The 15,188-nt window shown below is 50.9% G+C and overlaps 4 protein-coding genes across 4 annotated transcripts; 2 read left to right on the top strand and 2 right to left on the bottom strand.

Annotated features, from left to right (window-relative positions):
• Window positions 1-4,031: 4,031 nt before the first annotated feature.
• TRIVIDRAFT_124401 (uncharacterized protein) lies at window positions 4,032-6,130 on the top strand (the record flags this gene model as incomplete). The annotated part of the gene is made up of 2 exons (XM_014103565.1): window positions 4,032-4,577; window positions 4,703-6,130. Coding segments are annotated over 2 exons (1,974 nt in total), but the record flags the coding sequence as incomplete, so codon positions are not given.
• A 781-nt stretch (window positions 6,131-6,911) lies between these two features.
• Window positions 6,912-7,369, bottom strand: TRIVIDRAFT_146289 (uncharacterized protein; the record flags this gene model as incomplete). Its single annotated transcript, XM_014103564.1, has 2 exons — window positions 6,912-7,211; window positions 7,334-7,369. 2 exons carry the CDS (start codon window positions 7,367-7,369, stop codon window positions 6,912-6,914), a joined length of 336 nt encoding a protein of 111 aa, XP_013959039.1.
• Window positions 7,370-8,621: 1,252 nt separating this feature from the next.
• Window positions 8,622-10,697, top strand: TRIVIDRAFT_61598 (uncharacterized protein; the record flags this gene model as incomplete). Its single annotated transcript, XM_014103563.1, has 3 exons — window positions 8,622-8,679; window positions 8,789-9,097; window positions 9,166-10,697. 3 exons carry the CDS (start codon window positions 8,622-8,624, stop codon window positions 10,695-10,697), a joined length of 1,899 nt encoding a protein of 632 aa, XP_013959038.1.
• A 1,388-nt stretch (window positions 10,698-12,085) lies between these two features.
• TRIVIDRAFT_31097 (uncharacterized protein) lies at window positions 12,086-13,654 on the bottom strand (the record flags this gene model as incomplete). Its single annotated transcript, XM_014103562.1, has 3 exons — window positions 12,086-12,761; window positions 12,857-12,971; window positions 13,033-13,654. The coding sequence occupies 3 exons, from the start codon at window positions 13,652-13,654 to the stop codon at window positions 12,086-12,088; spliced, it is 1,413 nt and encodes a 470-aa protein (XP_013959037.1).
• Window positions 13,655-15,188: the final 1,534 nt, after the last annotated feature.

Below are 15,188 nucleotides of genomic sequence, written 5' to 3'. Positions count from 1 at the left end.
ATGACATGATCATGGAGCAAAGTCTTTTGAGCGAATTTTTTTTTGATGAAATGGTCGGCTTTTATATCCTCGAATTTGTTTTGGGCGCGGTATTTTCAGCGGCATGCCGCCTTTAATTGTCTCTCACTCTCACTACCTTCTCTATTTTTCTTTTTATATTCCTCGCGGTCCGGAGCTGGGCAAACTCGCACGTTTGTAACAGACATTGCACCGGCGGAGGCGTAAGGTTTCCTTTTCCAAAAAAAGCACTACGCATCGCAATCTCGCCTTTAGTTATCCCGGAAACCTAGATCCAAGATCTGTGTCCGCTACCTAAACCTCACCGCGTGACTCGGCGTCGATATCTCTGTTTGGACATATTGGACTCATACTCTTTTTGTTTTTTTTTCTCCCTATTTATTTTTATGTACATTCTAGAAGCTGGCCCGGGCTTGGCCGTTTTCCTTTTTTGTGTGTCGCGATTGATAATACCATCTCCCTGCAAGTAATTCGCTGGATGGAAGTTGAGCAGGCAAATGGTAGACGTGGTTGGGATGGGATGGGATGGAGGATGAGGAGTACTGATAGATAGAAATAGGGTGTAGCAGTGGTGGAGTGAGCCGTGGTGCGATTTGAAGAGAATGAGTAGAAGAAAATACGATAATCTCAGTTGTGCTTAAGTGATGCTCGACTTGTTCATGTGAGGTGACGTTGCTTCTGATGCTGGCTGTAGAATCTATCGATAAGGGCATGCACAATGACAACTGCTCCTGGTCTGGTGCTGCCGCCAGATTCCGAATGGAAGATGTCGAATCAAGCCACATGCACCATTTCAGCCGGAATGCTGCGAGTCTGGACCCCTGCCAACAGGCCTGGCCAATGGGATGGGTGAGATGGAAATAAACTTGCAGCATCAGCTTGGTCGAGTTTTGCCTATCAGCTTATCAGGCTTGGGGCCTTGCCGGATTGGGCACACCTGAACAGGTCTAGGAGGGTGAAGCGGCGAGAGGTGATTGGCCGGCGAGTTTACATGACAGATGCAGGAATCACATGAAATTTGATGGCAGGTTCTAGCTCCCGTTAGAACGCGCTCATGACCTTGCCGGGACGCACTTTGAAGTCGTACAGTATTACGAGGTTTGGCGGTCGAAAGTGTAAGGGAGTAGGGGTCCAGCGCAGAGTTCGTATGGGATGCAATTACGAGCTGCGGCTGCCCACTTGTGATTCTTTTTTTCCTGTAGCCAAGACGTAAATGGGCCGAAGGAGAGGCCCTTGTCCGGGTGGTTCTCTACCTATTTCCCCCTTTGGCCTGTCAACACTTGCAGGGGTGGTGTCTTTGACAATAGTGAGAGGCAGAGAGGCAGAGAGGCAGAGAGGCAGCCCAAATGAGCTGAAATGAGAAGAGCGGGTGGGAGGCGAGCAGAGGGAAAATAAAATAAAATGATAGATGATAGTCCCTGCACACATGCATCGGCTCTTTCGCTCACACTTCGTGCCCACGGATGCTTAGCGTGGGATGCTAGTAGGTATTGAGCACTGCCGGGGCCGAAGAATGCAAGGGACGTTGGTTTTTTCTCTGATACTAGTATTGCCTTGGCCCTCTTACTTTTTCATTTTTTATTTTTATTTTTCCTTTTTTTTATTAGCCTTCGGGTGTTGCAGACTGGTGAAGGATTCGTTGGGGTGGGGGCCACAGTGGAGAAGATCGCTACTCAGGCCGAAAGGAGAGAAAAGAAGCAGGATAGAAGGAAACCTCTGCTTATAAAGGTATTTGGAATGGACGTTTGCCATGCGCTAATTTGGGGTTTGACAGCAGGATGCGGCTATTGGTGGCTGTCCGAGCATTGGGGCTATTCGGGAGCTTTGGATTCTACGGAGTATTATGAGTGTGCTTGTAACAATCCATTTGGCAGTCATGTAATGTCAGGTTCCCATAATTTTCCTCCATCCGCCGCGACACGACACGAAATGGATAGGTAATTAGCGCTGGAGCTCCGGCGGGGAACAGCAAAAGAGCAAGCTCCACGGGGAATTACAGTAGAGTTGAGCGCCGAAACAAAAATTCATGGTAGGACCCCCGTTTTCTGAGCTCAAGTCAAGCTGCGTTTTCTGCTCCCCCCACTGCTGGACCCTGGCTCGACAGGAAAAAGGGCCTCGGTTAGGTTTACCGGCCGCTGGTCCAAATCTGGGAAGAAGGACGAGCAGAGACGAAGACACAAGGGGAGGCGGACGTGCGCTGCCGGGCAGTCACGATGAGACGGTGATGCATGGGCTGAGCGAGAGGGAGGGCGGATGGACGGCTGATGATGCGTGACGGGCTGGATTTCTATCTGGTGATCGCGGTCAAGCCACCATCAGCCAGGTCTGGATCGGAATGGCAGATGCGAGCCAAGGCTGGGCTCTGGACCGGCCTGCCTTGTTCGGTGGGTGTTGGATGGCAGCAGACAGGGGATGCAAATGCGCCTGGAACCCTACCAGGAAGTTAGTGCTGGCGTTTGTGAGAAGAGTTCGAGTTTGCCGCTGTCTCCCCTAGAGCCAGAGCTAGCCGGTGCGACGCTGTGGAAACGGAAAATGGTCGTAATGCAGAGTAATAGGAGCGATTGATCCATCAACTTATGATCTGACTCGAGAGACCTCGACGGCTCCCCACAAACCAGAGCGGTACCTGACCAGCGGCTGCTTCAGTGCAGCGTGGGCAAGTACCTGTATGGAGCAGAGCACGATAGGCTAATGTGCAAGGGACGGGTCTCGGAGCAGCAAAGCAAGCCAGGCTCGGGGGCGCTCCGTGCTGGCGCCCTTCTGAGACGAATGAGATGAATCAATGAGGAAATAAAATTGAAAGACGATACGATTTGGAAGGAGAAAAAAAAAAGAGAGGGTGAGCATGTTAGGATTCAGCCGCCAAGCCCTGCATTGCATCGTAAATGTGCATCCGAGCGTCCCTCTCGGTCAGTCCTTGGACGCAGCCGGTTCCTTTTTCGGATGGACAGCCGCCGCGAGTCTAGAACTCGACGTTCAGCTGGAGGATGAGAGAGACAGAGCGACACACACAGGGGAACAAAAAAATACATTGATATCAGAGGATGGATAAGAGTACATACGTTAATTTAGTCGTAGCAGATTGGAAACCAAATACCGTCCCTAGTTTAAAAAAAAAAAAAAAAAAAAAAAAAAAAGATCCTTGAAGCAGCACCGGTCCAGTCCTAGGCGAGCAAGTTACCGCCTTCTAATGCTGATAATACCTAGCAGGCTCGACTTGGACGCAATTTTCGCCGTTTTAGCACCGTGCACCGCTGTGGTTAGCGGCCTTTTGGGGCCTTTTAGCAGTCGGCCACGCGAGATCCGCTGCTGCGATCCCCCACCTGCCACCGCTAACGAACGGCACCATCAAAGCCCAGTAGTACGAGTGCACACAACCAAAAACCTGTGCCGCCGGCCCAACTTGCCTGGCTGTGGCCTGCCCCAGCAGCCTCTTTTTTTCCTCTCCGCCCCGGAGATTGACCCCATCCGGGCCTTTTTCTTCGCTCTTCCCTTCTCGCCCTCTTTTGCCTGGTGCTTGGGCATTTTCATCTCACTGCATCGCAGCGCATCGCATCGCGGGCCCTGCTTATCGCCAGCAGATACTAGGACGACGGCCTCTATTTTTCCTTTCTTTTTTTGCTGACGAAGTCCTGCCGTTGCGTCACTATTCGCCAATTGCTGAGCCTGTGCGTACGGAGCGGCTTTGACCCGGTTACCGCCGCTGCTCCCCGACCGAAACGCTCTACTTTCCCCCGACATTTGTCGACGGCAACAGCATCGCTTTTTTTTCGCCTATCTCCTCTCTGCGGCTCTGATCTCCTGATCCCTCTCAAGACGAGTCTCAGAGAGCGTTGTTCGAGAGCGCTGCTCCCACTGTGGGCACACTACTGTGCAAGAAAGGACGGTTCTTGGCATACGACGCCTTTTGCCCTAGAACTCGAGCGTTGGATATTGTTTGACTTGGGTTAAATTCCGCTGCGAACGACCAACTTGTGCGGAGACGCCCGGCGCATCTCCTACACATCGCCATGATGAGCTCTGCAACGTGGAACACGCAGGACCAGACCATGGCCGCGGCGTCGGAGGATGACTTCCAGCAGTTTCTCGACATCAGCGGCATGGCCAACATGGGCGACGGCATGCAGTTTGACTTTCAGGGCTTCCAGGACGACGGCTCGCATTCCATCATGGCCCAGCCGCGCCAGACCGCCGATGCCATCATGAGCGACTCAGATCCATCAAGCATGATTCCTCGGAGCGACGGCCTTCTTCAGAACCACACGCCCGCCATGGCGCCCATGTCCTCTCACATGATGGCGCCGTCGGCGTCCCGCGAGGCCATCTCCAACATCGACGCCCAGATTCAGTATCTCCAACAGCAAAAGTTTCAGCAGCAACAGCGACAGCTGCAGGAGCAGCAGGCCACCTTCTTCGCCAACCATGGCCACTCGGTGCCTCCGACGCCTCAGAGCCTGGAGATGACGCCTGGCAGCGCCCAGTTTTACTCACAGGCCGAGCAGATGCCATCAAGAGGCGCCTACGACAGGAGTTACCATCAAAGAATGGCCGAGCAAGATGTAAGTATTCCCCCCCCCCCCCCCCCCCCCCCCATGGCACTGCCTCACCTTTCCAGTTGCGAGTCACGTTTGCAGACCTCTAGCCTGCTTTCGAGCCATTTCTAATGAAGAGATTAATCCAATAGATGGCCTTTACACCTCTTGTCTCACCAGCTGTCACTCCGCTAGATCCGCATTTCAGCATGGACGGCGCCTTTACTGTGCCTGGAGCCTACTTCAGTCCCCTGACATCACCCGCTCTCCATGCTCAAAATGATTCTTCATCAAACTATGACCACACCACTCACTCAAACAACTCACCGGTAGAGATGGACCTCGAGCAGTCGGCTGTCCCCGCCGTCAACCTGGACCTCTCCAAGAAGACAAGAAAGACCCAGGCCACCAAGACAAGGAGTAAGCCTGGTGTCAAGAGCTCGCCCATTTCTAAGCCGCTTAGGCGAAAGACTGGCCCTAGCCCGGCCATGGTATCACAGGTGCTGAGTGAGGTGGAGGAGAGGAATCTGCAAGCCGGCGACCACGGGTTGCTCCCCCTGCCCGCTGCTTCTACTGATGGGTCTGATGAAAACGCGTCCGTTTCGCCAGAGAACCTGTCGGAAATGCCTCCTCCCCCGATTCCTACTAGGCGCTCAATGAGCAAATCGCCTTATATACGCCCACAATCGAATATGCAGCCCGGCCACGCAACCGGTCTGCTCGATGAACAACACCCTCCTCATCCCGCCACGCCGGCCTCCCTGATGAAATTGCCAGGCTCCAAGACGAAGAAGATTGCGACGAGCCACCAAGAAGCCCCGCTCTCTGACAACATCGAGTCGCTTGAACTCCCTGAATCAATATCTAACCCGTCTCTCGCTGGTGGTCTTGTCAATGCCCAGCTTAGTATCCAGACCCCTCGGCCCGAGCCGAGCTTGGTATCCAAGGGAGTCACATTCCAGTCTATGCCTTCGCCAATCGTGAGAGCGGCGGGAACATCATCTGCGAACCAAAGCCCTCTCTTACTTCCCGGGCCGTCCGGCTCTAGCCAGCGAAAGACACCTCAGCTTTCCGCCAGGAATAGTCGCAAGAGGTCGACGGGATCTGTCCATGCGTCTCCGGCCTTACTGCCCAGGATATCCCCTAATATCAAACCCCTACTCCCTGGTGCTCCTGGCATGTCTGTCGAGGACCAGGCATCGCGACTGCTAATGTCCAAGTCGAATTATCAAAACATCTTGGAGGGCAACCAAGTCCCTGGTGTGTCTTATCCCAGCGAGCTATCAACAAATCTCACCTCCAAGAGGACATCACACAAGATTGCTGAGCAAGGTCGCCGAAACCGCATTAACTCTGCTCTACAAATCATGGCTAGTCTCCTCCCGGATAGCAAAAACAAGATCGCTTCTGGCGATGATAGCGACAAGAAGGATGGGAAGCAATCTCATGCCTCAAATAGCAAAGCTAGTGTTGTGGAGAATGCCATCGTCCACATGAAGAACCTCGAGAAGGAGAATGTGGATCTCAAGCATGAGCTACAGGCATTGAAGGACCAGCTTGAGAAGTTAAAAGGATCAGACGGCACCTCCGGAGTGAGCGATGCAGCCCATGACAACAAGAAATTACCAAGGATAAGCGAAGAGCAGGGTGGCTCGGACTCCCAAGGAGACGTCAAGATGACAACAACAACAGCGACTATAGACGAGCCTGGAGAAAGCAGCTGACATTAATATTGATGAGCACGTCTGCTAAGCAGCATGCTATGAACTGGAGCGGGAGGGGAAACGGTGTTTTAACGGGATACGATCAATGTACATGATAATACGTCGTGTTGGGGTTTCCGGTCGGCACGGAGTAGAACACAGACTTTTCTTGGAATTTGTTGTGGTTGGCGAATCTTGGGGATGGTTCATGGCATGTTTATTTGGGCGGTCTTTCGCGATTTTTCCCAATTTTTTTTTTTTTTTTGCGACGCTGGTTGATCTTTTCCAGTTCTGATTTTCCACCCTTATTCGGTCTGCATTGATGATGGCAGATGGGTGGGCATGTTATCATCTTGGTTTATCCTCCTGTCCTTTATTCTTTGTCGTTTCTTGTTTGCTTATTCCATCATGTTACATACTTGATAGTGTAATCTAGACTCTGTGAGAGGAAACATCTGAATACCACTACGCGGCTGATGGCGTATCATTTTATCTCTTTAGTCTTGATTTGGTATATCGTGATTGATGTAGAAGTTTTCGAGTCGTTGGATAACCTGTCGAGTACGTGTAGTTATTATGTACCTATACCTATACAGAAGTCACATGCCACATCTCACATGTCACATCGAAGCAGCGATGGGGAGTCGAAAGTATGTATTCACGGAGATTTGATTGAATTCGTCTTCTCTGTAGCTAATATGTCGACGTCCAACTGCTCCATGACCTCCAAGACCAGCTTGAGGCCCTCCATGAAGGAGTTGACGGCGACCCGCAGCATGCGATTCGTCGTGGCCTGATACTCTACCTGCAGCACCTGTGCATGCTCGTCGGAGTTGAGGCTTGTGGATGGAGAGACAACGGAGAGATGTCTTTGGACGAGGGGCGAGAGCTCGGGGTCGACATGGAGGGCTTTGAGGGCCGCGGAGGCCAGGCGGGGCGTAGGGAAAGGGATGTGCAGCTGTCTGTTGAGCGTTGCGCTTTTGGTTAGCCATGGAGATGCAGTACAGTGAAGAGGTGGATGGGGGGGGGGGGGGAGGAGGTTGATTGGCAGGGGAACGGGAGGAGTGAGGGGAAATTAACTTGCATGCTGCATGGGAACTTGGGATCGGAACTCATGGCGCGGGGGGAGAGTTTCCGGCGAGACACTGAGTCTCAGGTTGTCTTTCTTTTCGTGCTTTTCTTTTTGGGGTTGCGAATGGAGGGGCCTTGTATAGCTGATGCCTCTCTTGTTCTTTCTGTTCTCCTCTTTCCTCTCTTTCCGGAGTTGGGTCGGTAGGGCTTAACGAGCGGCTTATGCGAGCTGCAGCTGATTACGAGCCGGGCTGCGGTGGATCTCTGCGAGTTGTCGATGGAATCCTCGTGCGTGCTTCTAGATGCAGATGCAAAACTTCAGGCCGATGATGTGGTTGATGGGCTGGAATGGGCCTGGTGGGTATCAGCCACAGACGTGGCGCACCCAGCGTCGAGCACCAGAACGGCCGCTAACCGCGAGCAGGTACGTACCCCGGCATCAGCTGCTTGGCTGCTTGTTATGACGTTGCCCTAGCGACGGGTCAGCGGCCCACAATAACAGCGCTGCGCTGGCCTTGGAGCGCTGGCGCCGGGGGAACAGGGGGGCAACGCAGCTGTAGCGCTCCATTAGGGGGAGCTCAGGCCTGCAAGAATAACATCTGCAGCGCCAAACCCCCCTGTTACAAAAACACCGTGACGGCCCATATCACCAGCTCGAAACATCGCCGGCTGATTTTTCTTTTTCTTAATCCTCACGCTTCCCCTCTTGGCCTTCCTTTCCTCCTTCCTCCCAATTCCCTCTTCTTATCTCCCATACGAAGGGTTGCCTTGGCCAGTCTTGTCTTCTTATTATCTCATCTTTGCTAGAGCTGTGGTCGCATCGCTGTAAGGCTTAGCATTGACCGAGAGAAGAGACAGACACAGGAGAGCGTGAGTGAGAGAGACAAGGTGCACCCGTGCAATTCGCCGCCCACCCCCCGAACATCCGCTATCCCTCCCAACGTATTTTATTCCTCCCCTCGCCGCGAAATTCGAGAGAGACATCTGTGATTGTCGTTGGTCTAAAATCATCAGCTTCAATTGAGCTGCTGTGATTGGGTTTATTTCTTGGCTCGCTAAATCCCGCCCAGCCCCCTTTATTCTTGCGTTGTTGCCGCATTTCTTGTTTACATCGCTGCATCACACGACCCTTTTTTCAGAGCTTCACCGCAGCTTAGCTTTGACCAATTTCTTTGCGCATTCACATTTTGCGCATCCAAACAGCTTTTGGCATCATATTTACATTTAGATTCTGTATTACTACGACGTGGACGAGTAATTCACTGTCGCGGATTTGAAGAATAGCGAGCCTGGAAGAATGGCTCCTTCTACAAGACACTCCCAGAATCTGGGCCATGTCGTTGAATACATTCCAGGTACGACAGCTTCCTTTCCGCGCCTCAATGGGCATTCGAGCTTTTCTCTGGATATTTCTCGTCTGGTTTTACATCCTCCGACTTGGCGCTGACAATTCTCGATTTACAGACCGACTCTATCTGGGCGCTTATGTGCATCCTCCGACTCCCGATACTCCGCTCCCCGGCACGGAATCCCCACGAAAGCGACCATCGCGATATGCGGACGGAGCTGCTCCGGCTCCTCTCGTGACCAACCGAAACCCTCCATGCTACTTCACAGTTGACGACACTCTTTTGTACAACGCCTTTCACCACGACTTTGGCCCTCTGCACATTGGCCACCTGTACCGCTTTGCCATCAAGTTCCACGATATCTTGGGCGCCAAGGAGAACCGAGACCGACCCATTGTCTTCTACAGTGCTGCTGATCCGAGGAGTGAGTCTTGACCGCTTCTACACATGGAATTGGAAGAACCAAATTACTAACGTGTTGGCCATTTCTAGGTCGCGCAAATGCCGCCTGTATGCTAGCTTGCTACATGGTTCTGATTCAGAACTGGCCGCCTCACTTGGCCCTGGCTCCGATTGCACAGATTGACCCTCCCTTGATGCCCTTCCGAGATGCCGGCTACAGCCAAGCCGACTACGGTATCAGCGTCCAAGACGTGGTATATGGTGTGTGGAAGGCCAAGGAAGAGAAGTGCTGCGACCTGGACAACTTCGACTTGGACCAGTATGAGATGTACGAGCGAGTCGAGCATGGCGACTTCAACTGGATTACTCCCAATTTTCTTGCCTTTGCCTCTCCTCAACATACGCCAGTGGCCAAGATTACCGAGGACTCTGAGCTATATCCCTTGCTTCCCAGGGATGTGGCCGCAGTCGAAGCTCACCCGCTTCTGCCCCAGCCTTTCAAGAACGTGCTCTCCCACTTCACTGAGCGCAACATTGGCTTGGTTGTCCGATTGAACTCTCACCTCTACTCCCCATCCTACTTCGAGTCTTTGGGAATTCAGCATGTCGACATGGTTTTCGATGACGGAACTTGCCCGCCTCTTTCCATGGTTCGCAAGTTCATTCGCATGGCTCATGAGACCATCACCGTCAAGAAGAGGGGCGTCGCTGTTCACTGCAAGGCTGGCCTTGGTCGAACCGGCTGTCTCATTGGTGCCTACCTGATCTATCGTCATGGCTTCACTGCCAACGAGGTCATCTCTTTCATGCGGTTTATGAGACCCGGTATGGTTGTTGGACCCCAACAGCACTGGCTGCACCTCAACCAGGGAACCTTCCGAGAGTGGTGGATCGAGGAGCGCATCGAACGTAAGCTCAGGAGAGAGCTTGCTGCTGCTGCTGCCGCCGGTCACCCGGCACCCCAGACGCCTATGCGAGCCATCAAGTCTGCGCGTAACAACCAGACGACGACACCCTCCAACCGGAGCCCGTCTAACCGCACACCCCTTAGCGAGGTAGATCAAGATCGCAACAATGTCGGAGTTCATGAAGACTATTTACCGGCGCCAACGCCTGGTCAGCCGCGAAAAGCGGCGCGAGATCGGCGGAATCATTATCATAGAACAGATGCTTTTCAGGCGGCAGCAGAGGAGCAGCTCTTAGAGCAGCAGCAGCATCAGCAGGAGGAATCACCGCCGCCACCCTCGCCACAGCGTCGTTCCCAAGGCGCAGAGTCGGATGAGGAGCATCACCTGCGGATGCGAAAGCAGCGCAAGGCGGCGCAGTCAGCCAGCCGGAACGAAAAGACTCACTCGACGAGCCAGAATTCGAGTCCCTATGTCATCGACAATGACGCCTCATTCGATGCGGAGAATATTGGTTCCGTGAAACCCAAATCTGCCGATAGGGTTCCCAGCCAGCCTGGCACCCTCGCCAAGGTCCGGACCAGGCGGCAAGCTGCGGATTCACCCTTGAGATCCAAGGAATCTGCTGGTGTTCGCAAGACCAGCGGCCGCGTTGGTAGTGCTGGGGTGGGCGCGTCAGTATCGTCGACGGGTCGCAGAGTCTCGGGCACGTCTTAGGCAACCGTGACGAGACGGCGAGCTGGGACAGCCATTCACAAGGAAATGGCAGAGCACCTTGTAAACTTTTCATCTTAACGATCATGACTTCATGTTTTATTCTATTACGAGCGATTAATGCGTATGCATATGCACGGGCGTTTTAGTTTTCCGAGGCGCGACGGGAGAGGCAGGATGACTTTTATACCACTATTCACCACCACCACGACTTCTTACTACAAACGCTGAATGTTCCCCTGCGATTTTGAGACTACATGAACACTTTTTATGATACTCATCATGTCAAAGAAATGCCATTTTTTGGACACGCTCCAAGCGGGATAGTGGAAAAAAAAAGATGATGAGGTGAGGGCGGGAAAGAAAGCCGGCAGAGCTCGAGCAGAAGAAGAAGAAGAAGAAGAAGAAAGAGAGAGAAGGATGAGAGGATTTATGACTGCGACGGCGCAACGGACGGAAAGGCAAAGGGGATTTGGGCATATTGGTGTTTTCTTTTTTCTCTTCATTTCAGCATTGTACTGGTTACTGCTTTTCCATGGTTTGCTTTTGTGTGTGTGTGTGTGTGTGTGTTTTTTTTTCTCTTTTTCTCTTTTTCTCTTCTTCTTCTCTTCTTGCTCTTCCATTGGGCATCTTCTTTTTGCTTACTATTTGCTGCAATTGGTCTATTGGGCCTGGGGTCGGCATTTGGGTATTGCTCGGTATGGTGTCGGTTGCTAGTCGACTTTTGGAACGGACGAGGTTGTGGTGGAGGGGATGGCGCGCTATATATCAATTTTGATGCATGATATTTCAATAACTTTTTAATACTTTGCAACTCAAGCCTTTGGCACTTCTTTGCGCGTATTGTGATTGGGAATTTGTCCATGGCCGTAATTGGTCTTTTTGGGAGGAGCTGTCTAAATCATCAATCCCAACTTGACTATCTAGAGGAGGTAAGAGATGATTTTTCTTCTCAATGGTAGAGTTTATTATAGGGAAGGGCTATTTAGTACCCAAGCTGGCTATCCAGCACACCCAGCGACTAAGAGGAGTTCCGAATGGAGTAACAACGTATAATAAAGATCTCTTATCGCCATTAAATAGATATTACACAGTTCCTAGAGTATCTACTACTATCGCTACTATCTGCTACTATCTATATATTCCTCTAATATCTGCTACCATTACTTAGTATTCATATTAAGCATTTCTTCTGTTTCTGAAAATCTATGGCGCAACACGCCAACTCCTCAACCTATAACAAGCTTCTAAGGACCAGCAATATTACTGACCGAGTTTCCGCTCTGCAAAGCCACAAGATGGTTTGATAGCTACCCTATCTGATGTTAAACTTTTGAGGGATAGGGAATGGCTGCTCAGTACCCTGAGTTGGCTATCCAGAAAATGGATAATTACCAGATGCCAGGAACCAATCGCCAAGGAACCTTTTTACAATAATCGTCCCAAGTTTGGCCGTATTTGGCCCGGCATCGCTCTTCATCGCGGAGACATCGATGGACGAGGAGTATCAGCATGAAGATGGCATAGAACCAGACCATGAGAGTAGTTGTGCCGGCAAGGGCGCACATGGCTGTACTCAGCATCAAGTCCCCGACATAGTTTGCGTGTCGCGACCTTCCCCACCAACCGCCGCAGACCAAGATGCTTTCGTGCTGAGCGCCGTCCGTGGTGAGATATTGTGCTTTGATATAAGCTGCTGGTTTGCCCCATACGAGACAGGAGCCCTTCGATCGACGAACTCGATCCTTCTGGTTGTTGGCAGATCGGAATAGCGCGTATCCGGCGATGCCCAGGCCAAAGACGGCGGCGAGATAGGCCCATGAAGGCGTCGTGGGATAGAGGCCGAGGTACTGTGACTGAATAGTGTACATTGTTGGAAGCCAGGCAAGGGAGCCCCAGGCGAGGTAGAAGCCGAAATGGTCGTGGGAAATGTCTATTGTCCGCAGATACCACGCCTCATGGATGAAGAAATCGAGCACGTATATTCCGTGCAGAATGCTGACCAGCACCAGCGCAGGCGATATGGTGCTATGAACCTGATACTGATACGCTATATTGGAGATGTCTCTGGTCCAAAAGTCAATGAAAGTCGCGATAAGTAGTGACTACCACATCACCTATTTGATGAAGGTGCCATATGTGAAGTAGAGAGCAATACGTACATCAAGGTCCACGCGACAATTCCCGGTCTTCCATTGACAAAGAGTTTAAAGTCAAAGTTTTGTCCGATTCTAGGGTTCATTTCGATTCCCATGTAAAAGTCATACACCGAGGATCCTATAAAGAGTTAGAACTAAGCTCAAATATATATTATGCACAGAGAAGATAGGTAGCTTACCACTAAACTTGCGATCATCTGCATGAGTCGGCTGGATATGGGCCTTTATAAAACTAAAGGCTGAAAGTATATATCCAGCAATGTTCATTGCGACAATTAAACTCCCCCAGTTCTTAGGTATAAATGCGGGATCCAAGATGCCGAGAGACCACAGACCGAGGTAGGCTACGTGGGTAACCGTCCAAGCTGCAAGGCCGTTTGTTCTATATGACAGGAGATGACCCGCGGGAGTGCGTTGACCCGTGTTTATCTTGCCCGGCAAGTACAGGTATAAGATAGCTTGCAGGAAGAGCCAGCCAATGTATACTGCAGTTACTCCAGAATCGAATTGAGGAGAATAATGTTTCAGAATAGGCATAAGACCATCCGTGCTAACGGCACGAACAAGGGCGAATAGCGACCCTTGGAAAGACGTGAGGGCGATGTACCAGACGATAATCAGTACCGGCGCCAGACACACCATTGCCGTGGACGCTATGGCTCGCAGCCATGAACTGCGCTTCGTCGAGCGTCCCCATGCATAGGTACTGATTGAGGCGGCTTTAAGAGACAGCACCAATTCTCTCTGTGTTTTGGACGTGGTAGAGTCCGGTGGTATGAATATGCCGGTTTGGGTATGCATTGTGATAGCCAGTGGAGGTGTGAACTTGTAGGAGAATGATGCAATGCTAAAATATGAGATAGAATGTCGACCAGAAAGCTCTTGACATCTTCCAGTTGTCAACCATTTATATAAGTATGTTCATATAACGAGAACCGGGAATAATCATGGCGCGGAGGTCATGATGCCCCGCGAATCATCCCCAGCCCCAAACCAATTCATTCATCACGCCGATGGCTTGAAAGCGTCCTGCCTTGTATGATTCCAAAGAGAGACACTGTCTCATTACAACTTGATTCAAAGTCTTCTCAAGATGATATCAATTTGACCGCCGGATCACGAATACGGAGCGCACTAGCCACACGGAGCGGAGCGTTCCCCCCACTGCCTCGACGGGCTGTCGCCGAAGCCGCGTATTTTTGAGGCTATGCAAGGGCTGCGTGTCACGGTATAGAAGTTGGTCCGGAAAGAAAGGTTTACACTACTGAGGTACTGACACAGTGTAAACGACTCTGCTTTTAGTTTAATTGTGGAACTTCAAGGACTCTTGTTTCCTTCTCAATGAACGTGTCGACCAAGTTGCAGATGCTTGTTTCCAGACAAAGATAAAATCTCTGTTGTTTACGCAGGACTGATAACTATAATTAGTATTACTGGGAATTTCCTATTATTATTATTATAACCCTCCTTTCGTCTCTTATTTTATCTTCGTTTATTTACTCATTTTAAGCCACATACATCCCGAAGTACTGTGCACATACTGTCATATTACTGTATAAGCGGTGGCTCGGATCTGACGACGTACCTTTCTTTCCGGACCAACCTTTGTAGATGCATTCAACTATTATTAGACTTAGTCGAGATGGTCAGCTGGGTTCCATGACTTCTGCTGCTGGTAATATGATGCAACCAGGCAAATGAATAAAGACGAGGACTATCCTCGCTTAGACTCCCTGCGCTCCGCGGAGTTGTCGCACGCAGATGTTCAAAGTTATCCAATCAGCCGACTATACCAAACGCTCTCCGTCAGCACCATTGTTTTGCGTAATTGTGTCGGGCAAAGAAAAAGAAGAGGAAGAGGAAGAGGAAGAAGAAGGGCTATTCATCACTACAAGTTGGCTATCTAGCATCCCAGCGACTACGGGGAGTTCAAGAGTCGTAGTAAGACGCAGAGAAAGGACCTTCTGTTACTTACTTGAGTACACACGGTTTCTTGAATATCCGTTACTCTCGCTATTCTAGCTATTTTCTGCTACTATCAATATATTCCTCTAGTATCCGCTATCATCCCCATCTACCTAGTAGCTAGCTCTCAATTTGAGGCTCAGGATTCTGGATAGTCAACTTGGGGTGCTGAATAGCAATTCCCTATTTGTAGCACTCATTCAGGGGCATAAAGAAATAGCACAGCTGCTTCCTGTAAATGACAGAATTGATACAAACACAGTCGGCGAAACGCGATCATTATTGGCTATAAAGGTACCTAGGTGGTTAGAGTCTATTGCAACTACTAATCTCGAAGGTAAAGATTAGATAGAGTACACAGTTACCAACC

Source organism: Trichoderma virens, assembly GCF_000170995.1.
Source record: "Trichoderma virens Gv29-8 chromosome Unknown TRIVIscaffold_4, whole genome shotgun sequence".
NCBI classification, from domain to species: Eukaryota; Fungi; Ascomycota; class Sordariomycetes; order Hypocreales; family Hypocreaceae; genus Trichoderma; species Trichoderma virens.
This window is presented reverse-complemented; position numbering and strand designations above follow the sequence as displayed.